This window comes from Pteropus vampyrus, unplaced genomic scaffold (assembly GCF_000151845.1).
Source record: "Pteropus vampyrus isolate Shadow unplaced genomic scaffold, Pvam_2.0 Scaffold18, whole genome shotgun sequence".
In the NCBI taxonomy this organism is placed as follows: Eukaryota; Metazoa; Chordata; class Mammalia; order Chiroptera; family Pteropodidae; genus Pteropus; species Pteropus vampyrus.
The window spans coordinates 9,644,345-9,671,485 of NW_011888799.1; the positions used below are offsets into that span (position 1 = coordinate 9,644,345).

General features: G+C 40.2%; 1 protein-coding gene across 1 annotated transcript in view; it reads right to left on the reverse strand.

Annotated features, from left to right (window-relative positions):
* Positions 1-27,141, reverse strand: part of TNFRSF21 (TNF receptor superfamily member 21) — a 67,550-nt gene that overhangs the window by 24,826 nt on the left and 15,583 nt on the right. Inside the window, exons 2-3 of the mRNA XM_011354792.2 lie at positions 22,878-23,529; positions 20,841-21,335 (exon numbers count right to left, since the gene is read on the reverse strand). Coding sequence (XP_011353094.1) covers positions 20,841-21,335; positions 22,878-23,529 — 1,147 coding nt within the window. The remainder of the gene's footprint in view (positions 1-20,840; positions 21,336-22,877; positions 23,530-27,141) is intronic.

A 27,141-nucleotide genomic window follows, 5' to 3' on the forward strand; every position in this document is an offset into this window, starting at 1 on the left:
TCACTTTGGTCCCTGGGGATGAGCTGATTAACATTTTCTATAGAGTGGATTTATTTTTGGAAGTACCCCATCATTATAAATGTTCCATATACTACGTACTATAACTTAAGACTAAATGCATTTCTGATGCAAATACACAGGCTTTATAGAGTAATTACAGAGTTGAAAAGGCTTAAGCTTAACAACAGCTCTTTCTTCCAAAACTTAGTATTTATACTTTTTTTTCAGCCACAAAATAAAGAAAAAAAAAACACAAAGAACAGATACAATGAGATTTTCTTTCAACTAAAATTGACTGGAAGCTAATTTAAGGCCTACAAGTCAGGTTTCATCTTAATTCTTCAACCAATTTTTTTTTTTATTAGTTTCAAGTATACAGTACATTGGTTAGACATTTATATGGTTTATAAAATGACCTCCCTAATTGCTTCTTCTCTCCTCTGGTTTTCCACCTAGCCAATATATTAATGCTAACCGCAATCTCTATGCCGTGCTCCCCATCCCCGTGACCATCTATCAACTACTAATTTCTACTTCTTTAACCCTTCACTCCATTCTCTCAGACCCCCATTCCCCCAATCCCTTTGTCTATCACCAAACTGTCCTCTATATTGGTCAGTCTTTGATTAGTTTGTTCTTTTTGTTCATTAGATTCCACATATAAGTGAAATCATGTGGTATTTATATTTCTCTGTCTTTGTAATTTCACTCAGCATAAGAACCTCTAGGTCCATCCATGTCATTGCAAATGGTAGGATTTCACTTTTTTTAATGGCTGAGTAATATTCCATTGTATATGTGAACTATAACTTCTTTATCCAATCATCTTAATTATTTTACTATGAAAATATAGAGTCGACTCACGTGAACCGGCCCGAGTCAGCAGTGTTCTATACCACTGCCCCTTCCCACTAAGGAGATGATAAATCTGAAGATGGCAAAGACAATGGCTTCCCCTGGATACAACAGCCTGTGAGCCTAGCACATAATCACAAAACTCCAGTAGGAAAAAGGGAGACCAGTCTGAACTAGCCCGTGACTTTGATGCACCTTGTCCCCTCCTTACCACCAATGAGAAAACAAAAACCTATGAAATATTTCAAGAGTATTTATTGAGCAGCCACTGTGTGTTACTGTTTCCTGGAGTGACAGCCTTTATGAACTTTTAAGACAAGGAATTTATCACCAAGGAAATGTAGTAACACCAATGAAACACAAAATTTGATGGGCTTTGAAAGTGTTCTTTCTTTAGAAAAAAGTTTTAGGCAAAACTAAATACAAATATAGAGAAAATCAATTGGATGATTAAATCAAATCGAGATAATTATCCCTGGGAGAAGGGAGGGGATAATTATCTGAAGGAGGAACTTCAAAGCTATCCACAAGGTTCTGTTTCCTAAACTGAATGGTAAGAAAATGGGTCTTCTTTTTATTTTGCTACTCTATTTGATGTTTATTATTCTCTATAAACTTTATGTATAAAATATACACATGTATAATATGTGTTTATATATACTTTATATATACACATACTACTATGTGGGATATATATATAACTTTTTTAAGAGTTTCATTTTATTGATGAAGAATCTCATGTAGAAAGATTGCTGTCCAGTTCAAGGTCACCCAGTTAGTTAGTGGTATCTCTATCATGGTTAATAGGGAACACAGTATAGTACAGAAGCATTATTATTAATTATTATTATTATTTGTTGGAATTACGTTCTTAGGGCATGGCCATCTAGTCTGCATAGGAATGCACTCAGGGTTGGCCATGGTGTGTGTGCTTCTTCCTGGCCTGTTATTACTGACCAAGCAGATGCTGGGAAAGTTTTCTCTGAGGCTAGCAAGTTTGTTTATGTATGTATGTATGCATGTATGTATGTATGTATGTATGTATGTATGTGTGTATTTATTTGAAAACTGTTACCCTTAAAAAAAGGAGGTCAGTGAACTTTCTGTAAAGGGCAACAGTAAATATTTAAGGCTTTGAGAACCATGATCTCTGCTGCAGTTTAACTCTGCTGTAACATGGAAGCTGCCTTAGACAATACAAATGAGTATGGCTGTGTTCTGATTCAAACTTTATTTCAAAAACTACTAGTGAGCTGAACATGGCATGTGCTGTAGTTCACCAATTCCTGGAACTATAACATTTTAAAGAGATCTGGACTATCAAATGGCATAAAAATTCAGAAAAGCATTTTGTTAAAAGAAAATACACACACACAAACAATGAAAGTTTCCACTCCAATTATTAACCTCCAATTATTAAGTGTGAAATGACAATAAATGAAATAGAGACCAATGATCCGCTTGGTCATGTGTCAACGGAGTTCTAAGAATTTTCATCTAGACTGGAGACAGTCACTATGTGTTGAATTGATGTGAATTGTTAGCTGAATGTTATGCTAAGTCTCTTTTTCCTTAGGCTGAAATACAACACAGACTTCAACCTACTGAAGCACGGAAAGACAGAGGCATGGAGCTTAACTTTGCTTTTCCTATGTCAGGTTTTGGAGCTCCAAGAATGGCTAAAGTTTCTAAATAAGTCACCAAAGGAGTCAAGCCCTATAAACTAACGTCCGTACCTGCCAGGAGTGATGTGTGTGAAGGTAGCCCTGGCCATAGGTAAATGGTTTATGAGTTTTAAGGTGCAAGTAGTGGAAAGATCATGAATTCTGCAATCACAAAATACGGTTTCGAACTCCATGACCTTGGGCAAATGATGACCTCTAAGATTTCAGCGTCCACATCAGTAAAATGAAAAGACCACTTCTTATTTCATATGGTGGGTAAAGAGATTTATGGGATCACGAATTAAAACCATCAAGCACGGCACCTCAGTGCACATTGGTTCTCCTTTCTCTCTCCCCTCCACTACCGTATGGACCAGTATCACTGGGGCAATGTACCGAAAAGGTGAGAGGAGTTCAGCATAGACAAATGTTTTAGCACCAGGATTATAGGGGCTGAACAGTGAGGATTATAGGTGCTGAACAATCCTGGCTTCCTGCGCTTTTCAGAACATCACTAGTATGTGTCAGAAGGGGCACCAATGCACGGGAGTGGCATCATCCACAGAAAGACAACTGTGAAAGGAAAAATGATGCTGCTGTTCCTGCCGCATGCAGGCCATCGCAAGGGTACGCACCACTGACACTGCCCAGATCCGCTGTGAGGGAACTCAAGTAGAGGAGCATGTGTTACCATCAACTGGGTTGTTACAGAAGAAATGGCATTTTCCAGTGCATTATAAAAGCCTGAGTTAGACAATATTTGGGTTACAACCCTCATTTGAGGCTCTTTTATTTTTAAGCTCAATGTGAAATGTAATATGCAAAAAAGCGTCCTCTTTTTATAAAAACCTGAACTTGTATAATCGGAGAAGGTATTAAAACTCTTTTCTTTTGGAGATAAATACCTGAAATGAGTGCCATCATTAAGAAGCCATATGAAAGCCTACCCTGCACAAGGTGTGAAGGGCAGTGATGACAGAGCCAGCAGAAACAAAGGCTCTCTGTAACCCACAGCACAGCACTCTGAGTTTCACACTGTACAACTGGGCTTCACACAGAAATGGTGCACGGAAGAGATGGATATGTTTATAAGCTTTTTCATGGCACCAAATTCTCATCATTTAAAAGTTTCAAGCATTCTCATTGCATCTCCTGTACTTGTTAGATGTAATGTCAGTTCTCATTATTCTTCTAGAAAGAGAGGTAGAGGGACAAATAATGAGAAAATTCCCATGGAAGTAATTAATGCACAACTCCCAGAACAGATGACTCCACAGTTATCCTTGTGCTGGTTTCTCCACACATGCACAGCAGCCTCCTGAGACACATACGTGGGTGGAAAACAAGACACATGAGCTCAGTACTACTTCCTTTCTACCACCACCTTGACCCCCACCACCTCTGGCACACATGCTCTTCATTAGCACGTGCTGTGACATCAGGCTTACAAATTACAGATACGAGGGCAAGGATGAGCCCAACATATAGAACCTATGTACAGAACAATGTAGGCCAAGTTCAGAAAGTTGAACAAAAGCCTGGCTTTAGCATTCCTAGAATGAATGTTCTTCTCTATACAATGGTCATGTCCTCAGAGATGCCTTTTCTGACCAAATTCTGACCAAAGCCCCATCTGCTTTGATTACTGTTATCCCCAGCACCTCCCAGAGCCTGGCACATGATAGGAGTACAATAAATATCTTTGAATGAATAAATGAATGAGAGCCTTTTTTGTCAACCCTCCCCATCATTTACCATCTTATTAGCCTCTGTAACAAGCCATTGAGTACTTAAGCAGCCACATGCCATCACATGCTTGCCATGTGTCCCTGCAAGATTTCCAGTCTCAATAATAATGACAAGGAAGGCCCACCGTGTGGTCACCAATGAGTGGAACCCAAGCTACCTGGCATAGGACCCCAATTCTTATGCAACCACCTCTCCCTCTGCCGGTGCCCTCTTCTCATTGAGGGCGGCCCACTGTGTGCACGTCAGAAACCAGATCTCACAAGAAACAAAATTCTCCTGGATTCTCCCACAGCATCAGAATCCTGCAGAGATAAGCCATTTAGGCGATTGTCTGTCTGGCCTGATAACAGAGTCAGTGCTCATAAAAGCAACAATCCCACATGTACGTGTGTTTTGTAGTAACCAGTATATAACAGGATGGTTAAAAAATGGTATATTAACAGGGATCACTCCCAATGCACCATACAGGAAACTGCTTTCTCAACACTGGGAACTTGGTTTGCCCCGATTTAAGAAATATTCCTTTCGTAGTTGAGGTACAAAATTTGAAAAATTAGATTTCATTTTAAAACCAAAAAATGATTTCTGAAGCAGAATTAATCACTATCTTGTTGAAAATTCAATGGACAATCATTGAAAGCTCAGATGAATCTCAGGAGCTACTAAAATTTACTGTGCAAAGGTCTCATGAAGTTAATGAACAGAATGGTTACCAATGACGAAAGAAAAAGATGGAAGGAAAAGATAACACTGATGCTATGTGTCAAACTAATAATCTTTTATTTCATTTCACAGAGGAAAACAAAAACCGCAAAATTAAAAATGCCCCCTTCCTCTTTGTCTTAGTCTGTATTTGAAGCTGTTCATTTATTCATTCAACAAAAATGTATTGAGCACTTACTTTACACCAGACACTATTCTAGGCACTGGGGGTATGGCAGTGAACAAAGTAAAACAAAATCCTTTCCTTGTGAAGCCTACATTCTACTTGGGAATGTGAGAAGAATAAATTAAATAAGTAACAAAGTATTTAGAGTGTTAGTTAGTAAGGAGTGCTAAGGAGAAAAATAGAGCAGGGAAATGGGGCTGGAAGGAGCAGGGCTGCAATTTTAGAAAGGGGGCCTTCTCCCCCTTATTTAAGAGAAGGCCTCACTAGGTCGAACATTTCAACCAAGAGCAAAAGGAGAGCTAAAGGAGGTAAAGGAGCAAGCCATGCAGATATCTGAGGGAAGGGATATCCAGGCAGAGGGAATAGCAGGTGAGAAGGACAGAAGGATGTTGGCAAGAACATGGAGGAGCAAGGAGGCTGGAGCCAGTGAGCCACGGGGAGAGCAGTAGGAGTCAGGCTGAGAGACAAACAGCAGGGAGGGGCGCACAGATCGCAGAAGTCCTTTAAGGCTGCTACTCTGAGCACAATGAAAAGTCACTGGAGATTTTCAGCAGAGGAATGACATGATCTGACTACATTTGAAAAGGATCGTTCTGGCAGTTGTGTCAAGAATAAACCCAAGGGGCACAGGCAGAAGTGGAGCAACCAGTCGGAGGCCACGGCAGTGATCCAGGAGGGAGGTTATGGTGTCTTGGGCCAGAGTGGTGAAAGTGGAAATGACAGGAAACGGTCAAGAGCTGTGTATATTATGAAGGTAGAGCTGATTGGATTTGCTAGTGGGTCAAATGTGGGGTGAGAAAGGAAGAAAAGAGTCAAGGATAACTCTAAGGTTTTGGCTTGAGCAACCAGAAGACTGGAGGAGCCACTTTCTGCAATGGGAAATTGACGTGGAGGTATGGTTTGGGATTCGGTTTTAGATCTCTTAGGAGTGAAGTGCCTGTTAGACATCTGGGTCTGTCAAGCAGGCAGGAAGATATCCGAATGTTGGGTTCTGGTACGAGATCCAGGTTGGATACATGCACTTGGGAATTACCAGCAGATAGAAGGTATTTAAAGCCATGGGTCACCGAGGGAGGATGAGTAAGCAAGTAGAAAAGAAGAGCAAGTCCTGAGCCCTAAGGTTCTCTAATACTTAACGTCAAGTTGAAGAGGAACCAGCCAAGGAGATGGAGAAAGAACAGCCAGAGAGATGGGAGGGGAACCAGGAGAATGCAGTGCCCTGCAGCTCAAGGAGAGGAAGCGTTTCAGGAATAAAAGAAGGTGCCGAATGCTGTCAATAAGCCAACTGGAGGAAACCCAAGAACTGAACAATACAGTTAGAATCGCATTGTCAGACTCTATGGAAAAGAGGCAAGATTGTGGCTAAAATATTGCCACATTTCACTGATTCTAAGACATCTGAATGCATACTTTAATCACTGCCTTTTCATAGCTTGGTTGCTGTGGATTTTTTCCCTTAGTCGTGTATAAAACCATGGTTTATCTCACAATCAATGGTGTCTTCGACTTGATGAAATATGGTAAGTTATATTTTTAATTTATAAACATGAACCCACCTATTTTTTTAAAATTCGACATATCATCAACACACTTCTGTATATACGCTGCAATGTTAACGCCCAGTTAGTCGTGAAGAATGATCAACAGAATTCTAGAAATTCCTCATCCTCTGCAAAATATGCTTACATAATACCTGACCAGGTTGATTGAAGATACTAATTTTTAAGGGTTTTTTTGCCCCATTTGCATTTTAGCCTTACGTGGAGAAAATGCTGATTTATTTTTCAATATCCCAAACAGCATAAATTCAAAGGCTGCTAGATAAATGATAGAATAAAAAACACATTTAAAAAATAAATACCTTTCTTCTAAAGCCTAGAGTAAGAAGTCATCAGTGGGTGGGCCCTGGGAGGTAGCAGCCCCTGACATTCCAGGGCAAAAGCTACTTTGTCTCGGCCACTTTGTCTTCAGCCACTCTGCAGGAGACAATGCTTTTCAGGCTATAGCAGTAAGAGGCTCTTCTCCGGGGACAATTCTGTGTGCTTTATAATCCTCAAACATCCTAAAAGGTTAAACTGAAAGGTCCTGTCTGCTGGCAATGGCATTACTGGAAGCAAAGGTGGAAAAGGCGGGGTGGGGGGACCAGCCCTCCTGTTCCTTCCACTAAAAAATGACTGAGGCTGGGGCAGCCCTGTGGCCAGAGTGCTGGGACACAGCAGCCTCTTAAAGAGAATAATCTGCTCCCTTCAGTGCAGGGTCTTGGTGTTTACACTCCAAGTCTATTTCCTATAGGAAATTTGGGCTGACCAATAAGATGACTGTAATTTTTAGAGAAGGAGGCTTCTGGCAAAAGAAGAGGCAGGCTTCTTCGGTTGCAGCGGCTACTGCTGCTACTGCCTGGTGCTGAGAAAACCACCAAGTTCAACAGATGCAAGTCCAGATTAGCAGGATTCCATCACCTCTGACTTATTTGAAACAGCCCTCATTTATTAAAATGGTCCTCAGAGCCTTTAGTCATTGGATATCTGGCTGTAGAAGGTTTTCACCTCAAGAGATCCAAGAAAATCAAAGTAGAAACTAGGAAATAGGAGAGACTTCTACAGAGAAAAACTCACTATTGATGACACTTCTGTCATTGTTTCATTTCAGAACAAGCTGGGTTTTGCTACTATGGGAAATAATTTTCCCTCATCGAGCATGGTAAAAAAAAAAATTAACCACAGAAACATGGAAATAAAAATTCAGATTTTTATAAACCCAGATTCTAAGAATCAAGGGATAGTGTCTAGAGTCAGATTGGTGACTGAGTTTAAAACCTGGCACTGTCACTTTCTAGCTGTGTAACCTTGGGCAAGTTATTCTCCATACCTCAGTTTCCCCATCTATAAAATAGCGATGGTAGTGGCCTACCTCATAGATTATGAAAATTAAGTTAATCTTTATAAAATACTTAAATAAAATGACACTCGGTAAGCATGACATAAATTATCGTTAAAAGAAAGTAATCAATGAAAACTTAATGATAAGCAAAAACCTTTCTTATAAGGTTAAAAAATATATTAGTAGTCATAGTTTGTGTCATCTTTACATTGCCAAATCACCTCATGATCTTGACCATGTTGGTAGTAGCAAACACCCCATAACCTCATTATAGAAAAAAATAAAGTGAAGTACTGATTATTAAATTCTAACACATTTCATTTGTTCATTTCTGAACACGGCATATGGTGGTTTTAACAATTCAGATGAAATGTTTTCTTAGGTCATTCTTGAAACCTGATTGAAGAGTATATTGATATTGTTCAAATATATCCAGGACACAGCTTCTAGTTACTCAATCTCTGTCCCCCAACCAACCACTACAACCTCAGGGAAATATTTATACAAAAAACACAGTCACACTGCACTTCTACAACTGAACTGAATCTTATTGCTTACCCTGCGAAGATGAAATGTGCAGAATAGTGAATCTGGGAGACTCATTTCCTTCACAAACTCCGATAGAAACCAGTTCTCCCACACTTAATCAGTCCTATAGGAGGAACTACAATTCGAGAAGAAAGGAAGCATTTTTCCTAAGCCTGTTGTTGAGATTCATAAGAAGTGAACCAAGAACAAATCTGTTACTGAGTAAAGCCTAAAGACAGCAGAGATGAGATGCATTTCTAACTTGTTCGTTAGGTAAGGTGAGATGGTGTCGATTTTTGCTTTGCTTGAGCAGTGAGTTGTGGATAGGGGATAGGATGAAAGAAATAAAAAATATTACCAGAAACTCAGCTTGGTTCAAGGACCAAGGACAGTGTCTGTCCTTTTTAAATAAGCAAATTGCATCCTAGTTCTTCGGCAGCATTGTTTCCCCTACGAAAGTTTTTTACATACAGATTGGGACATCAAAGCCATGCAAATAAGAGGTGAACCACCAAGCCAACTGGTCTGTACTTTAATTTTGTCTTTGGGTTTTAAGCCTGAAACCTGGAAAGAGTTTGGGTGTGGGTTGTTTTCAATTGCACATTTCAGTTTTTGCATCACTGAAGAACAGAGGTTTAGATTGAAAAGAGTGGTTAAACATACTTGAATTCAAGGCCTTCATCATACAGGTGAGCAAAACCAGGCCCACGAGGTCCGTCCCTTAGGACAGCCTCCCTCTCCCAGCCAACGTTGCCCAACTCCACGTGTCTCCTACTGATGTTTCCATTGTCCCTGTGCATGGGTGCTTCCCTTCTCCTACATCCTGAGGCTGCAATATCACCTCAGCAGGTGCTCCTCACACTTCCGGAGCAGGCCATGTGAGCAAGGTTCCTTCCGTTCACCCTCTAGAATGCTGAGAATCAGACTACGTGAGCCGCTCTGTCATTTTCTTTTCCGGTTCTTCTAGTACTGGTCAATTGGACTTAAAGGCATTTTATGGCCAAAATTCCTAGTGCAGATGTTCTTTCTGCAGGCATTTCCCCTGGTCCATATGACTCATTAAATTTGACCCTTGATGGATTTCTTTCTACTTGGTTGAAAATCAGATACAGCTGCCCCTCTTCCCTGAGCTCAGTTCTCCATGAACACTTCAAGACAGCTTAACTCCCCAGCCTTCTTGTGAGGGGAGAGAAAGAAAGGGAAGCTGAGCTAGCAGCTTTACCAAAGTTATATATGATCTCATTCAATCTCCATGAACAACCTCATGAGATAGAAGTTATGTCCACATTACAAATGAGAAAACTGAGGAGAGGTTCGGTAGTTTGGCCCGGTTACACAGTTAGGGCTGATATTCAAAACCTAGGCCAATCTGACTCATCAGCCCTCATCTTTCACTGCTATGTGCTGCCTTCCAGGACTAAGTCAAGTGTTATTAACTCTGTCTTCCTGAGTCCTGGTTGCTCCTTTGAATATAAATCTTTGGAATATGTCTCCCCACCAACCCTCATTCCCAATCATGCGGTCATTAAAAGGAAGACAAGTAGAACTAAAGGAGAACTATGTTACACTGATATATTTATGGTGGTCTAGGTCCTGTCTGCCCTCAGCCTCACCCCTCCTTCTTAAAAAGGCAGACAGACAAGAGCGAGAAGCACTTTAGCACACTAGTTACCAGATCAGGATCCAAAAGCAACTGCTTGAATTCCAGTCCTGATTCACCACTGACTTCAGGCGTGACCATACTCAAGTCATTTAATCTTTCTGTGCCTCTGTTCCTAATATGTAAAATAGGCATGATCCTGACATTATAAGGTTATTCTGAGAATTAAATGAAAAAAATCCATATAAATCCAATAAAATAGTGCCCGGCACACAGTAAACATTCAATAAACATGAAGTATTGTTTCTCTCCCTCCCCACAAACCAGTGTGTCGATAATAAGGCATTACACAAAGAAAATTTTTTTAGAGAATCATCCTAGACAAGGACATTTTTGACTAAAGTTGAGTTAAAATCAGATAATATCAAGAGCAGCGGAAAGGTGCTTGAATCTCTGAGAGACAGGCTAAAAGGGTGCAAGGAAAGGAGAAATGAAGGGGGAATGCTTTTGTGTAGGAAAGGTTTTGTGTAGATTGTAAGAGCTTTAAGAATTTCTTTACTTTCACCTGTAGCCACGGTCTCCTAATTCATCTCCCAGCCACCAGCTCCTTCACTTCTCACAGTCTCAAATCATCCAATTAAGATACTCATACAAGGTAGACATGTACCACATCTTTGAATTATTACCTAGGGAGCATTACCATTATCATGAAGACACTCAGGGGAGAAACGAGTCAGAGGATGTTCCTCCTTTGAACATGCTTTCAACCCTCTCTCCTTCATCTACTTCCTAGTCCCTGATAAAGGTCAAAGGGTTAAGCAATTTTGCTCCTTCAAACTCAGCCTCCAGTATCCTCACAGGCAAATGGCTTCTTCCTTTTCTCATTTTCAAACCACGATCTCTCCTCTGTACTGAGCAGAATCCTGCAGTCCTTTGACCAAAGTAGCGACATGTGAAATATAAAGGGTAATGTCCCAGGAGTCAGGAACCTCAGGCTCTGGTCTCCTCTTTAATCCTGCTGGCCACATGACCTTGGGCAAGTCACCATTTTTCTCTGGACCTCAGTTTCAGCTTCAGCAAAGTGAGAGGATTGGACTAAATGAGTCTCTTCTAACTCTGACTTGCACATACACACACACACACACACACAGAGCACGCAAACATGCACGTGCACAGACACAATTCCATCATGACCTTCATTGCTCTCCAACTTGAAGTTTTCCCTAAATAAAACTAAAACAAACACTCTTTATATTACTAAAGTCTAATAGGCCTTACTCCTAGGGCAGTGCCTTGAACTCAGTGTTCAAATACATAGAACTAAATGAAAAAAACATAAGCAGTTTAATAAGTTATTTTTGAAAATCTATAACCTTCCCTTCGCCTTGGGATCCCTTAAAGGTGAACCTGCTTACAAACTTTCCCCACCATTTCAGAGTAGGATAGCTCAGTATATACTGGAAATGTCTACCTCATATATTATACTCTCCTGCATCAGCCAAAATACCACTAATTCAGAATCAGGCAGACTGACCATTGAGTTTCTCTTAAGGAAAATAATTCAACGTGTGGAAAACAAGTCTCAAAAAGGAGTTAAAACAGCAAAAAGCAGAACAGAGGGAGAAATGTGTAATCAAGACAAAAGAATAGTTCTCTAATCTAACATCTGTCATAGCATTTTTTCCTGAAGAAATTCATGGTTGTCATAACTCAAGACAAATCCTGTGGACAAGAGCTTTGCCTGGGCTTCTGCAGCGCCTGACAAGGCACATAGCCTGTTACTGCAGGCGAAACCAGACGTGACATTGCCTTTCTGGAAATGAAGTAAATTATTTCTATAACCCCAACCTTTCACCCTTAAATGAGTGACATTTTTCCCATCCTCAAGGATTATCTTTTGGATTATCTTCTAAAATTTCAAGCACAGAATCTCAACATATTGCAAAAAATGCACGGAACTGTGGTAAATATGTAATTTGAGAAATCTTGGAGATTTCTTAAAGATCCTGGGAGAATAATGTTTGCACTAATGAGCCAAGACAAGAATATATGAAAGTTATAATCAGTGTCACCATAAAAAATAAATTAATTAATAATAAAAAAGAATATATGAAAGTTAAAGAGGGTTTCAGAGTAGCGAAAGCCTAAACTTATTTATTAATATTTAGCTAGACCAGGAAGAGTGCACTGCTAACACGTGTGTATTCCAGAAGTAGGCTGCTCCTTACAGGTGGATAAAAGCAGGCTGCTCCTTACAGGTGGACTCTCATCAGCCAGTACGGGAGTTGCGCCAACTTTTTCCAAGCACGTAAAGCATTTACTAGGTATGCGTCCACCCCGCCCCCTGTGACCGACGCAAAGCTGTTCTCAGTTCCCTAGCCCACATGAAAACAAGGTCTCCCTCAGCATAAAAATTCAGAAATGGATGAGAGGCTTGAACAGGGTTTCTCAACAACTTTGCAATCAAGGTGACACACTTGAAGGAATTAAAACACTCAAAACATTAGTTCTGTAATAACTGCTCAATCTCTACCGCACTATAAAAATGTCTCACTTCTCCCTAAAAGCATGCAGAATTGCACTTTCTCTTGGTCCTCCCCAACCATGTGTCCCGATTGAAGTGGAAATTTTTTGCTGCCCTGACCTTACTCTATCATAAGTGTGAGCAAAAGCTCTTTTGTGTTGCAGTGGGCACACAGTCCTCCTTTGGTCTAAGTTTGACATTAAGCTTGACCTCTAATCTCTGACTAGTAGCACACTGTACTCCACTCTACAGCACACGACAGGACCAATCAGGGCAGTGTTTCCTTGACAGACGTCAGTGTGACAGTAGGTATACTCAAATCGTCAGAGCAAAATAGTCACATCGATCAAAATCTGGTGACCCTCCTGTGATGGGTTCGAGTCTCCTCATTTTACAATCCAAGTTGAGATTCAAAGAGAGAAGGTGCTGAGCCCAGGATCATCCAGCCTCTTCGTAGCAGAACCAGATCCAGACTTCGATATTTCTCGCCCAATGTTATTTCTGCTGCCCACAGCTCCTCCTCATCCTTTGTACTGCCATTTAACCTTTGAGGAATGAGCCCATGCCTCCACTCAACCATCTCGCAGTTTTTAAAGGGACTGCATTTCAGATATCCTTATCCTGTGTAGCAGATCTTGCACCACTCCCTTCCTCAAGTAGCACTACATATATGGGTACAGAACTAAGATATTTGATGTGATTTAGTTAATCCTCTCAGTTTCTCTATAAGGAAAGCAGGGGTAAGGCTGGAGTCTAAAGCTAGATGTATCTGTCTACTACTCCTCTTGGCCTCTCCCTCCACTCAAAGTTTATCAGTTCCTTGAGCAAACAGATGAAAGACAGGGAGAGAGATTGGAAGCCAAGCTACCTTCACCTTCTCTGTGGCTCTAGTTTGTCTTAAGAGAATAGTTGTAGCAAGTTCATGGCAGGTACATCTATGAGGTGTACTCATAAGGTAAGATTGAGCTCTCCTGGCAAAAGCTGGTATCTATAAGAAGGAGGAGGAATTATGCAATAATTTTTACGGGAAAAAGATAACTGCCAACTTTTCCTACCTCCCACGCTTATCTGATGGTCCTGCTTTCTTAATTATCCCTTCAGCAGAATGAGAAACAGTTACTACTAAAAGTAAGGTTAGCTCTAATTACTGGAATTCAAGAAAGTCTCTGAAAGAACCAGACTGCTTATCCAAACTGTGCAAGCCACCAGGAGGCAAGAGAGAAGAAGCCACTAAAAGATGACAAATCTATGGTGTAGCTCAAGGATTGGCAAGGATAGGACAAGTCACCTGTTTCTGCAAATAAAGTTTTATTGGAACACAGCTATGTCCATCTTTACATGTAGTTTATGGCTGTTTTTCTACTATAAATAGTAGAGTTGAGTAGTTACAACATAGACTGTATAACCCTCAAAGCCTACAATATTTCCCAGTTGGCTGATCCCTGGTACAGATAGTTTAGAGAAAATATGGCTGTGGAAAAGGATAAATCCATATCCAAATATAAAGCCAATAAAGAGTCTTGTTTGGTTTTCTCTGAGGATTTCTGCCCATTTAAGAGGGCACTGCTTACAACAGGAGATTAATTTGGCTAATAATTATACCAGGTATGGAGGCAGAAGCAGAACCATGTTTCTAATAAGTTCTCTAAAGGTGGCAGTTTTGACAATATATAAATAGAGTTGCATGTATTTTAAAGGAGAATATTTCTTCTTTGTCCATAGTCATTATTTCTGTGAGTGATTCAGGAAAAAACTGAGAGATTAGCAGAGAGAACAAAGGTGATGGTGACAGTAGTGGGCATGATGATGATGATGCATCATCTCTATCATCCTCATCCTCACCCTCATCACAGCTAATACCTATGGACCACTGGGCATGTGGCTGTCAGTGTACTAAGCACTGGGCGCATGTTTACTTATTCAGTTCTCACAACAAACTATGTGCTATTATTATTCCCATCTTATACACAAGGAAAATGAGGCACAGAGTGGTTAATTAACTTGCCGTTGGTCACAAAGCTAGTAAATGAAATCAGGCTCTAGAGTCTTTGCTCTTAACTACACTTTAAAACACTTTTTTTCTAACCTTATAAAGAGGCTCAGAGAAGTAAAAGGTTTTAAATGAAATAATGAGGGAATGGCAAATCTAAAATTTTAAGTCCCAGGTTTATGGATGTAATTTCTAGTCTATGGTGCTGTTTCTCTCCCCAAAATTCTTGCTTCCACTGCCTCCCGCCCTCCCACCTTTAACCCAACCACATTACTCTCACAAACTTCTCTGCTTAAGGTCACCCACAGGGAAAATCCATAGACACAAACACCTAAGCATTTACAAGGGTGCCTCGGCCTTCGAATTAGCAGGTTTCTCTCTTCCCATCACTCTGCTCTCCAGTGTTCGGGGCCAAAGTGTTCACTTTAAAGGAGCAAATCAGGTGGAAGAATATCAGCAATCATTTTGGAGCTGGTTTGTGCATATTGCAAAGCAGCACTGTCATGGAAGCTTCCTTTAGCTCTGAAAAATAATTCTTCTTTAGTATATGGCAATTTAGTATAAAGAACCCACTTTAAGATCTTTATGTTTAAGTCCCTGACACCATGTTATCATTTTAAGTCAAAATGAAAAAAATCCAATAGTTCAATGGCTTGAAAAAAATTCAGCCTCAAAAAGGATACATGGATAAGTCATGGGTGCTCTAGACCAGTGCTAGCCAATAGAACTTTCCATGCTTGAAATATTCTGTATCTCTCCTGTCCGATATGGTAACTACTAGCAACACGTGGCTATTGAGCACTTAAGCTGTGGCTGGTACAACTGAGGAACAGGATTTTTAACTTTAGTTCATCTTAATTTTAAATTTAATAGCTTATGTGACTACCATATATGCCAGCTCAGCTCTAGACCACCCCTCGAGCCCTGAGCTATTAGCCAGGCATAGGGGACACACAATAAGACCCAGTGTCTGCTATCTAAGAACTTATAAGCAACGTGGGGAGAAAAAACACATATGCACAAGCAGTTAAATGGTGAAAGACAGTAAGAGCTAAAGGAAGAAGTAAAATCTTAGAATCTAGTTCTACAGAATGAGACTTTTGCCCCTTTGCTGCTGCAGGTACAAAGCAGTCTGCTTGAGAAAAGAATGCACCAAATGCTTTCACAACCCTTTGAGCCATCAGTTTGAAGGAGACACTGTCTTTACATAAGTCAGGTCCTTTAACTACACCAGAAGGGATTACAGTCTCTGTCAAATGCTTACTATCTCCCTAAGGTACAGGACTAAGAATGTGCCAATTAGGAACTAAGTCAGTTTAACAAGATAAATCCAATTCCTTTGTCTCTCACTCTTTTTCTCCTTCACAGCCTGAAGTCTGAAAGACAAAGGAAATTTGATCAAGGATAGATGCTGTCCATTTTTTTTGTTCCCTTTATTACCTTGTAGAACCTCCTCCACAAGTACTTTTCAGGGCAATATCCACTCCTCACCTGCTTTCCAGACTTCTCCTCAGGCTCCCTAAGGTGACAGCTTCCTGGGGACCCAACTTCATAGTTTTCGCAAATAGTTAGAGAGAAGAGTGAATAAAGGAGAGAAGAGGGGAGAGGAGCGGAGAAAGGAGGAGGAGAGGAAGAAAGGAAAGAAAGAAAGGTCAATAGGAATGACCCATATCAGAAACAGTAATGAGGGAACAGCCATTGGTTCTGTTCTCAGCCATCTCCATTCTCAGCCGGGACTGGAGTACAGTCCTATATCTTCAGTGGTTACAAAGAAGTGACTGAAGTTACTCTTTTGAGATCATCTGAGACTTTCTCAGTGTAATACATGACCAGATGTGTGTGAACTAACTTTCACTATCTTTACTTCTGTGCTCTACTTGACAAAACAGATCAAAACATACTGTTTTCTATGTAACCTCCTAATTAATGAGAACCCACATTAATCTTAATTTTAAATTAAATTGAGTATGTTGGACCTCCACTTATCCCATAAAGTTGGGGTTATACTACAAAAAGAAGTCTTATTTCGACAACAACAAAAACATAACAAATTGAGCATTAGCAAGAGACTTACACCTGGATGACACTTGGATCTAGTAATAAACTCTTAAAAAGATTTCTATGTATAAAAATTCTAGATCCCTAAAAACTCTGAAGGGATTTCCAATGCCTGTTGCTGAAATAGACAGACTGCAGAAAACCACGGTCCAGTCCTAATCTACCAAACATAAAATTGGTTTGACTTCAGAAAGGAAGAAAGCATACGAAATACCATAGTACCCTCAGTCTTTCATCCGCCTAGTCACATAAGGTCCCATCTTGTGTTCCCAACACTAGGAATTCTATGAAAGTAGGATTGCAGTTTTGTAGAATTCAACTTTAAAAACCATAAGTCATAGTAGGCAGAGAGAGGAGTGAGTGGTGCCAAATAAAGAGGCTCTTGTTGGCAAGAAAGATGGGAACCGAAGGCCTTGCTTCAGAGTCCTGGCGTTCAGGAGCTCGACACGATCTGCTTAAGGTGGGCATGACCTCCAAAAGAGAATACCTAGGGCTACGTGATTTTATTCCCACCCTCATCCTCACAGACAATTCAGTGTCAAATAGACAAGGACCAGAAAAAGATCTTATTATACAGGATTATCAGCTGCCCAGAACTCACTTCAATCAGACCAACATGATACTGTTTCTCGAGGCCTCTCTGAGCACCTGGAATGGTTTTTATTAAACAGAACCTCTCTCTGTAATAGGATTTTAACTTGGTTGAAACTTTGAGAATAGCAATTTGGAAAAAAATAGACTTCTTCAACAAATACCTTAAATGTAAACACCCCAATGCAAAAACCTGGGGAAAAAGGTTAAACAATTGAAAAAGATAGTTACACCTGAATAAGACTACAGCAGAGGATACATTCTAAGACCCCAGTGGATGCCTGAAACTGCAGACAGTACCGAACCCTATATATATTTATATATTTACTTTGTTTTTTCTTACACATACATACATACATACATACTTCTGATAAATTTTAATTTATAAATTAGGCACAGTAAGAGATTACCAACAATAATAAAATAGAACAATTATAACAACATACTGTAATAAAAATTATATGAGTGTGGTCTCTCTCTCTCTCTCGGCAAAGTAGCTAGCATAAATTCCTTTTTCCTTCTTTACAATTCATGGGTAGAAGATTCATTCTTACCGTAGATTTTAGCAACCACAGCATACGATTTTCTTTCTTTCCTTATTAAGCCGAGAATTTTCCCCTTTTCACTTAAAGGAAGCACTTTACAGCTTCTCTTTGGCATATCCAAACTGCTAGCATCACTACTCTTGCGCTTTGGGGCCATTATTAAGTAAAATAAGGGTCACTCGAACATAAGCACTGAGATACCACAAGTCAGTCTGATGACCCAGGTGACTACTAAGTGACTGAAGAGCAGGTTAATGTCAACAGCGTGAACACCAGACAAAGGGATGAGTCACGTTCCAGGTCAGACGGCAAAACAACGTGAGATTTCATCACACTATGCAGAACGGCATGCAACTTAGAACTTCTTAATTGTTTATTTCTGGAATCTTCCATTTAACATTTTCAGACCACGGTTGACTGCGGGTGACTGAAACGAATAAGGGGGAACTACTGTACTGCCATTTAGTTGGAAAAGCATATTGCCGAAGTACTGCTTCCACAGAAAGTATGGTCGGGCTTTACTTGACTTGGCACTTCCATTCTTTTTAAGAAATTGGATATTATTTTAAGGACACAGGCTTGGCAGTTACATTACCATGATCATAAGAATGTCTAAGGTCATTGTATACTTCTACGGCTTACTGTTCTCAAGAATTCTGAAACCTACACTGCGAGAAGGAGTTTAGAAATATAGCTGACTGTAATCTAATCCATAAACGCTACTAAAGGAATGGAGTCACTTCTTTAATAAAGGGAATAATGAGAGGAGAGTTTCAAATATTTATGCAATCCAGTAGGATGTTCTCTACTAATTTTCTACTAATTAGGTACATCAAAATAATAAGTGTTCTGACTGGCCACTTAAAGAACAATTTAATGAAATATTTGATCATAGACCAGATCCTATACCAGAGGAAAAAAGTGTACTGTCTATGAAGGCCCTTACTGGGTCAATTGGGAATACTAGAATATGAATGGTAATTAAAATATTGTGTCCATGTTAAGTTTATTGAGGCTGAAAACTGTAGTATGTTTTTTAAAAGAGAATATCCTTATTGTTAGGAAATACTGAATTATCTAGGTATAAAGGGCCAGGAAACGGTTCTGAAAAATTATTTTATGGATGTACATATGTGTATATATAGGCAATATACATTTTTGTATTATATAATAAATTATTCCATGTTATACTTATTTTACAATTTATAAAAATCTATTTTTTTATATATAAAGAGCACATAATAAAGCAAAAGGACAAAATGTTAACTATGAGTCAATCTAGACACAAGTATACAGGTATTCTTTGTACTATTGTAATTTTTTTGTAATTTTGAGATTATACCTAAATGAAAAGATTTTTCATCAAAAAGGAAGGGAGAATTGGAGACTTCTTCCCCCAGCTGGATTGAAGGAAGGGGTAATTTTATTCAAGTGTGGGCAGGCTCTGTCCCTGGTATGATGTTCACCTCAGTCTGATTTTCACTTGGTTTGATCATTCACACAAATTAGCAAAGAGAAGCAAAATGAGTTGCTGGTGTTGTTTTTTCACTTTCTCTAAATTTCTGATTATAAAAGTAGCATGTGCTTATTTTAGAAAATTTGGGGAAAGGAAAGAAAACTAAGAAAAAAAAAACACATAAATCCTACCAAATCCCACCAAACTTGAAGAAACATCATTTTCATTTTGGCGTATTTTCTTTCAGTCTTTATTCTAGAGTTTTAAGAGAACTGGGATTATATTAAATGAAGTGTGTAGTCTGGGTTGTTCTTCCTTTTCTTTTATCGCGTATAAACACTTTTTTATGTCATCAGTCAAAAAAAAGTTTCATAAAATCTTTAATGTCAACATAATATTCCATATTATGGATGGGGCATAATTTACTTAATCATTTCCTTAAAACTTCCTTTGATAGTTTCCAATTTTAATTTATTATACGTAATGCTGAGTTAAAAGTTTTAAGATCTTGTGCTTAAATTTTTTTTTTTTTTAGTATTTCTCGTTTATACCTTTATAATAGAGACGCAAAAATAAAATTGCTGGACCAAAGGGTATAAACATTCTGAAGACTCAATACAAAAGACCAAACCACTTTTTCAGAAATTTAGGCTAACACTTTTATCTTTAAGGGGAAAGAAGTCACTTGAATGGAATTATCAAAACTTCAGGCTGAAATCTCATTTAGGATCTAAAGAAAGGGAAGTTACTGCCACAGTCTGAAAACTGCCAGTCTTCAGATTAAATAGCTGCTGGGACAACTTCCGTAAGCTGTTTTTGCCTTCAAAAGAGGAAAAATAAACATTTCAGCCTGTATCAACACACACTGACTACTGTGTACAAAATACAGGGCCCAGCCTCAAATGATCACCACATATTAAGCTTTGGGTGTCTATAATCTAAAGCTCTTCCTATTCTCCTGATAATAATGGAAACCTAAGAAATATATGGAGGGGAAAAGTACATGTACAAAAAGTGATAGGAATCTAAAAGCAAGGTTCAGGTGCAAAAAGGCAAAGACAAGTTTTTTTCCCCCCCTTTCTATTTTCTTAGCAGCCTAGTAGGGTAAAAGAACTGAAGGCTCCGTCATTCAGGACATGTGGAGTGAGTCACATCAGTCCCAAACAAACAACCAGCCTGGGTCAAGGATGCAGCAAAACCTCTCTGAGCTCAATCTCCTCGCTTATTAAATGACAAGCTTGAACAAAGTCCCTAAAGGTTCCTCTCTCAGGTCTCTCATTCTGCAACATTCTCCTTTAAATATGCCAGGGAAGAAAAGGGCAAAGTGCTTATTCTCTCTGAATGTATTATGTAGGATGCTGACCACTTCATTTTTCATAACACGATCAGATCAAATAGCACTCGGTATACAAAAGAAATTCAAGAAATTTTGCATTTCCACCTCCTTCAGAACACAGGGACTAAAGAGGAAGAGGCAGGGTATCTGCAAGCAAGCAGAAAAGGAAGCTCACCATGGCCATTGCAGTAGTAGATCCACTTCTCCCGGTTCTGGGTTGGGGTAATGGATTTCTTCAGCCCTGCCTTTTCCACAATGGCGCTGGGATCCTGCCGGGGCCCCTTTTTCAGAGTCCTTGAGCTTTTCCGGATACTGCACACCACAATCACCACAAGCACCAGCAGCAGGAAAAGCACAATCATCCAGGGCAGATGCTCATTGATATCAAAATGCTTGTGTAGGTTCTGTCTGAGATGGCCCCTCTTGACGCTTTTGATGGGGGTGCTGGACTTCTCACCTCCAGTGGCCTCCATGGATGGCAGCAGCTTCAGGATATGTCTGTGGTGGGAGCCTTGCTGGTGGTTGACTACCTGGAGGTTTGGGAGGGTCTTGTTCACACCTTCCTCCCACCTTGCTGAGCTTGTGTTGTCAGGGACTGTCCCTTCCTGGATGCCACTTGGTACCTTTGGTCTAACAGAGGCAGAAGAGTTGGATTCTGTTGAGTTCATGCCTAGAAAAAAGAGTAAGGAGCGGGGAAGAGCTTTTCTATATTTGGGGATCTATATATTCCCTCCTCTTCCTGGTCGTCTCCAAACCAGGCCAGATAATTAAAGAAGAGATGACCTTTGGAACTTAAGAATAAATTATATTGCAGATTTTTATAAAGATCTTAAAAGCACCTTTATTTGGAAGGTAAAAATTAGACTTAACAGCTAAACTCATTCACTTCCTTGTGCCAAAACCAAGGACATTCTCAGGGATCCAACATCTGAACTCCACAGCAGCTTCCCTTGTGCTTCTTAAACTGAGCAAACACATGTATGTTCAGAGCTTTAGTCAACTCTTAGTTCTGACTACTCAGATAACTAGTTCAAATTTAACTCCTCTGTCCTTTAATTCCTTTATTCTTCCTGTCCCACCTATTGACTCTACCACGATGCAATGGTAAAATTAAGAATATGACTGAAATAAAGACAAGAGCTCAAACTCAAATCCAAGTTTGACCAGTGAAAGGTTTGATGAGACAGGTCAGTGAATAGAATAAGGCAGGACTTTCTTAGTATCTTCTATAATAGATAAATAAGATTCAGGCTGGCAGTTCAGTGGACTTTCAGAGAGGCTTCCACAAGTTGTCTTCATTAACAAGTGTGAGAGCCAAAGATTTTGAGTCCCAACAGATAGACCTGACCTGTATCAGCCCCTGAGAAAAACCTGGACAGGTCATTTGAGCTCTCTGAGCCTGTTTCTTCATTTCAAAATGGCAGTTGTAAGAAGGCCTTCTTTACAAGGTTATCGTAAAAGTCAAATATAATCACAAGTGAGATTATGCTAGAAGTAAAACTCAAGCTGGCTATCATCTCCTGAAAATTAAATTCAATCAAAAAGGATTTGAAAAGAAAGACTGAATTTTATATTATGCCAGAGATTCAAAATGAATTCTGAGGAAAACTGAAATACCTGATGAAGGGTATCGAGTTAAAATCATTAGAAAAAAATAAACTTATTATCTTCCAGATGTGAATTTTAACTACCTTCAATGTGATACAAATTTGCTGATTTCCTGAAGCATCTTTCTTTCTCCTTTTTTGCCCCACCGTGGATCCAACATTCATCCTCCCTCTAGGAGGTCATTGTATTTTCTCCCCTTCTCCCTCCTTCTGACCCTCTGGCTGTGTCTACCCAGGATTGACTTCATTTTGGACTTTTAATTTGGAAGGGACCTTAAACATCTAAATCACTCATTTATTTGACAAGTTTAAACCAAAGCCAGAAGAAGTTCAGTGACTTACATGAGGCCACACATCGTCCTGTTTCTCTCGGTTCTTATTTACTAGCTTGATATGGCCTAGTTTTTAGATAACTGATCCCTAACTGAAAATTTCTGTGTCTTAATGTGTCTAAAGAAGCAAGATTTAATTAGTCACAAAAAGCATCGAGGGGTGACTTTGGAATATACAAAATGGAGAAAACATCCCTGGTACAGGCCCACTGTTGGTTAACTTCATTGGGCTCAAAGTTTTTCTCAAATAAATAACTCACGAGGTTAAGTTACCTTTGGGAACATAAGTGGAGAAAGGGACTTCATGAGATTCCATGTGCTCAGGGCGTGAAAAGAAGGCTGTGCCAGGGGAAGGTAGGGTTGTACTGGAGAAGGATGGGAGTGTGCCACAGACGTTGTCTGTCTCCTTGGTCCCCGGCTTGATCACCACCAGGTTCTGACTCAGACAGTCTGTGTATGCTTTGCATTTCATCACACTAGAAGGCACATCGGAGAAGGTACCCCGAGCACACTGCTTACACCGCACGTCCTCGGTCTCCGTCCCTTTCTTCCGCACACCCCAACCCACAGGACACACCGTATGGGGGGCACAGGTACCATTAGACTGGAACATGCCAGGTGGGCAAGTGCATTCTCGGTCAGTCAAGGCAGCACAAGGTAATTTCTCAACCATTGGCCATGGGCACGGCTGGCTACAGTCATGGCATTTCTCTATGCCATTCTCATGCCTGGTAAAAGTCCCCACAGGGCAACTGCTGCAGACACGAAGGCTTGTGTTGGTACAGTGCTCAGACACATAGGTTCCTGCTGGACACTTGTCACAGGTTAGCACCTGGCCGGTGGCACGGTCAACGTGGTGGTATTTGCCAATGAGATTTGTGGCCTTCTGTTCCGGCTGAGCAGAGGTGGTGCTAAGGAATCCAAGCTGAAAGAAATAAAAGTGGTGGGTGGGGAACAAAAACCAAGAAGGTGTTATGGAGAAACAGAGGCAAAGAGAAGATGAAACAATCCCACCAAACCATCATCATTCCTGGTAAAGATCTGGCCAGTACTGTATCCTCCTAAGACTGGGCTGAAACACGATAGAAAGACAGAAACAAAGACTGTGATTGCACCCAGGGCCTGACCTACTAGCTATGAAACTTTGGTTTCCTTGCCTGACCTTTGCCTCGGCTTCCTTTTCTTGCATCTGTAAAATGAAGCTAACGATTGAGAATACAAAAGTGAACGCACTGTGTAGCTCATATTAAAAATGCTACTTAGAAGTCAAACATCCTAATCAAGAAGAAAATAACTTGCTGAATAGTTGTCTTCCTTTCTATGACATGTTAAGTTACCATTTCTTGATACCGAGACAAAGCAACTGAGAAGTAGGATGGCATATATTCAAGCTGCTCTTCCATAGCACCAGATTACCAGGTTAGAGTTAACCATCAAGACATGGCATGGTTCTTTCAAATGTTTCATCTATGCAAAGTTTTTTGTTTGATTGATTATTTTGCAAAAGAGAAGTAGGCTCATGGCATTCTTAATGTGCTTTAAACAACAGAGTTGATGCTTTTAGATGCATATCCTATCTGTTCAGCCTCTGAAGGCCATTGTCAATGAAACATGGACCTGCAGCCACCTAGGAGCCCAAGCACAAAGCTGGGCTCAGCAATAACTCAACAGACATTTAAATTTAATTGATAGAACAGAAACTTCACCAGCTGGATAGAATTTTATACTAGCTTCTAGAATGAAAACTCGGAGCAAAGGAAATTATATTTGTGGTACTAAATCCTGAGGTCCTTCTTGGGGGGTTAAAAGAGAGCTTTTCTTGCTACCCTGGAAGAAGCCCAATCTCATCTGATCTCAGAAGCTAAGCAGGGCGGCACCTGGTTAGTACTTAGATGGGAGACCATCTAGGAAGACCAGGTGCTGTAGGCGTTAAAAAATAAAAAGATAAGGGATTGTAAGCTGACAAGGTCCTTGCAATCTGTGAGGTCAATCAAGGGTTACCTTGCCTAAAAAAATTAAATAGATAGATAGATAGATAGATAGATAGATAGACAGACAGACAGACAGACAGACAGATAGATAGATAGATAGATAGATAGATGATAGATAGATAGACAGACAAATACATAAAAGAGAGCTTTTCTGCATTAATGACGATTGAGAGGTCCCAACAAGAAAATTTTCATTGTCTTCTATAAAATGGAGAAGATATGTGTCAAGAAAGTAGTGGCTGCCTCAACTACCAGCTATCCAACAGAACAAATTCCTTCTAACTTTGTCCCTGTGCCAGTAGCTGAGAGAATAAAGCAAGGATTTTTTCAAAGTTATCAGAGTTTCTGTCTCCTTAGCACCTTGAAATGTAACCTCAGATTCAATTCTCATCTACTTCAAATTTAACTATTTGAACCAAAAGTGACCCTTGAAGTTCTTTACCCTGTCCCAGAGCTGCCTCCAGTTACATGAGAATATTGAAAACAAATTTTCAGTTTATAAGAATACATTAATCTTTTCTTTAATCTGAGTCCAAAAAGGATAGTGATTGATTTTCTTGGTAAGAAACTTAACTTCATCTTCAACTCTAAAGAACAGGAATCTGCTTGATGATGATAAATTCTATAATAACCTCTCTTTTCCCTTCTGGCTTTTTTTTTTTTTTTTGCTTCTTGTCTTTGTAAAATCAGCCCCAGCCCCAGCACAGCAGATGCATCGGATTGAGTAGCACAACTGCCATTTGGCAAGTACATGAAGACAAATCGTGTCCCAATATCTCCTACGCAAAGGACCCAACCCAAGAGGTTGCAAAAGAGGCTGTACTCTGCACTTAGCTCTGAGTTCTTTCATATCTAGTTTCTAAGAACAAAAGCAGTCATAGAGAGCTGCAGTGTTCTGGAAGTTTGAAAGATGTATAAATAATCCAAATGGCAGGTGATTACACTTGTGCAAATCAAATGAAAGCAGAGAACAGAACGGGCAATCTGGCCAGAGAATGGTGGTCGAGGACAAACATCACTCTGATGAGCTGTGGGACCTAAGTCTGGCCCCCTACCTGGGCAGAGAGGCTGGGCAGTCAAGCCAGACACACACATCCAAGGAGTGGCTCTGACGAACAAGCACGGGGGACAGAGTTCACTTTGTGTGTGTCAGGACGTGAGGTTGGGGATTGGCTTTCTATAGCTTCATGTATCTCCCCAGGGTATACACTTCTAAATCTAAGGTTGGGGATGCTACTAGGTTCTGCATTAGTCCCCTGATTACTGAATTACCAGAGGTCTCCCTAGCAGGATGCAAAACCCACCTTCAGACCTCAAAGGTACTCATACATTTCCCCACTCATTAAGTGGATTTTTCAGTTCTTTGTTCATTTAGAGTAACTGATCAAGTTTCTAATTAAAGCCAAGCTCTGGGCTCTTTAAACTGTATCATATCAGGTAACCCACTTAAAACAATGTGGCTCTAAAAATTACCTCATGCTACAGTAGGCAATTCTAGCTCCTGGAAATAGAGCTAACACACAACAATGCCTCAGCATTCTCACCTGGGCTGAACACTAGGCATGAGATTTTTGCAAAAACTAGACACTACGAAAGCACTGGACAAATAATCACTAAAGATCTACTATGTGTGTAGAAGGCACCGTAACATGGGCTAAGATAGAACCTTGCAAACTATTGCAGCCCTTACAGGCATTTACCTTCTAAAGCAGGATGGAAAGAAACAAGTAATTACATCGGTAATAACTTAATTTGAATTGAGATTACTCTGAGAAGGAGAAATAGATTCCTATGAAAGGGGGTTTAGCAAGCACTTCCTAACTCAGGGATGTTAGAGAAATATCTTCAAATACTTCTGAAGATTAGAGAAGCAGAACTTAATGAGGGGCAGGGGAATTTAGCAAAGGGAGCCCCAGGAAAAAAAGTCTAAAGCAGAGGATGGTCAGCTTAGGAACGAAGAAGCTTATGTGGCTCTACCTCGAGATGCAACACAGTGGCCATAGTTAAACTTGGAGAGGCTCCACAATTTCTTCCTAATCCAAAATGCACGAGAAGTCACTATATATTTGTATTGGAGGTTGGGGATAGAGGAATATAATCACATTTGTGAATAAAAAAAAGTTATCTGGCTGCAGAGTGGAAGGTGAAAGTGGTGTGGAGGGAGAGTAGATGAGAAAACCTACTCGGAAGGTGAAAGCCAAGGTGCAAGTTGGGGGTAACTTGGACCAGGGTTGAGTTCGTAGAAAGAGAAGACGGTAGATGTGAGAGGTCAGATCAGCTGGATTTGGGGAATGATTACTTATGGAAGGAGAAATAGGAAGAAATCAGTGGTTTTCAAACTGGACTCAGGAGAGCACAGGACAGAATACAGTGCTCGGGGCTGCCCTGGAGGCCAGGGGCGTGCACCTCAGGGCCACAGGCAGGGACGGGAGGTAGAGGGATCCAAGCTCGCCACCTCTCCCTCAAACACGGAAGCTCTGATTTACCTATTTACTAAAGGGGCTTCCACTCACAAATTCATCTTAAGGAAGGTTTACTCCTATACG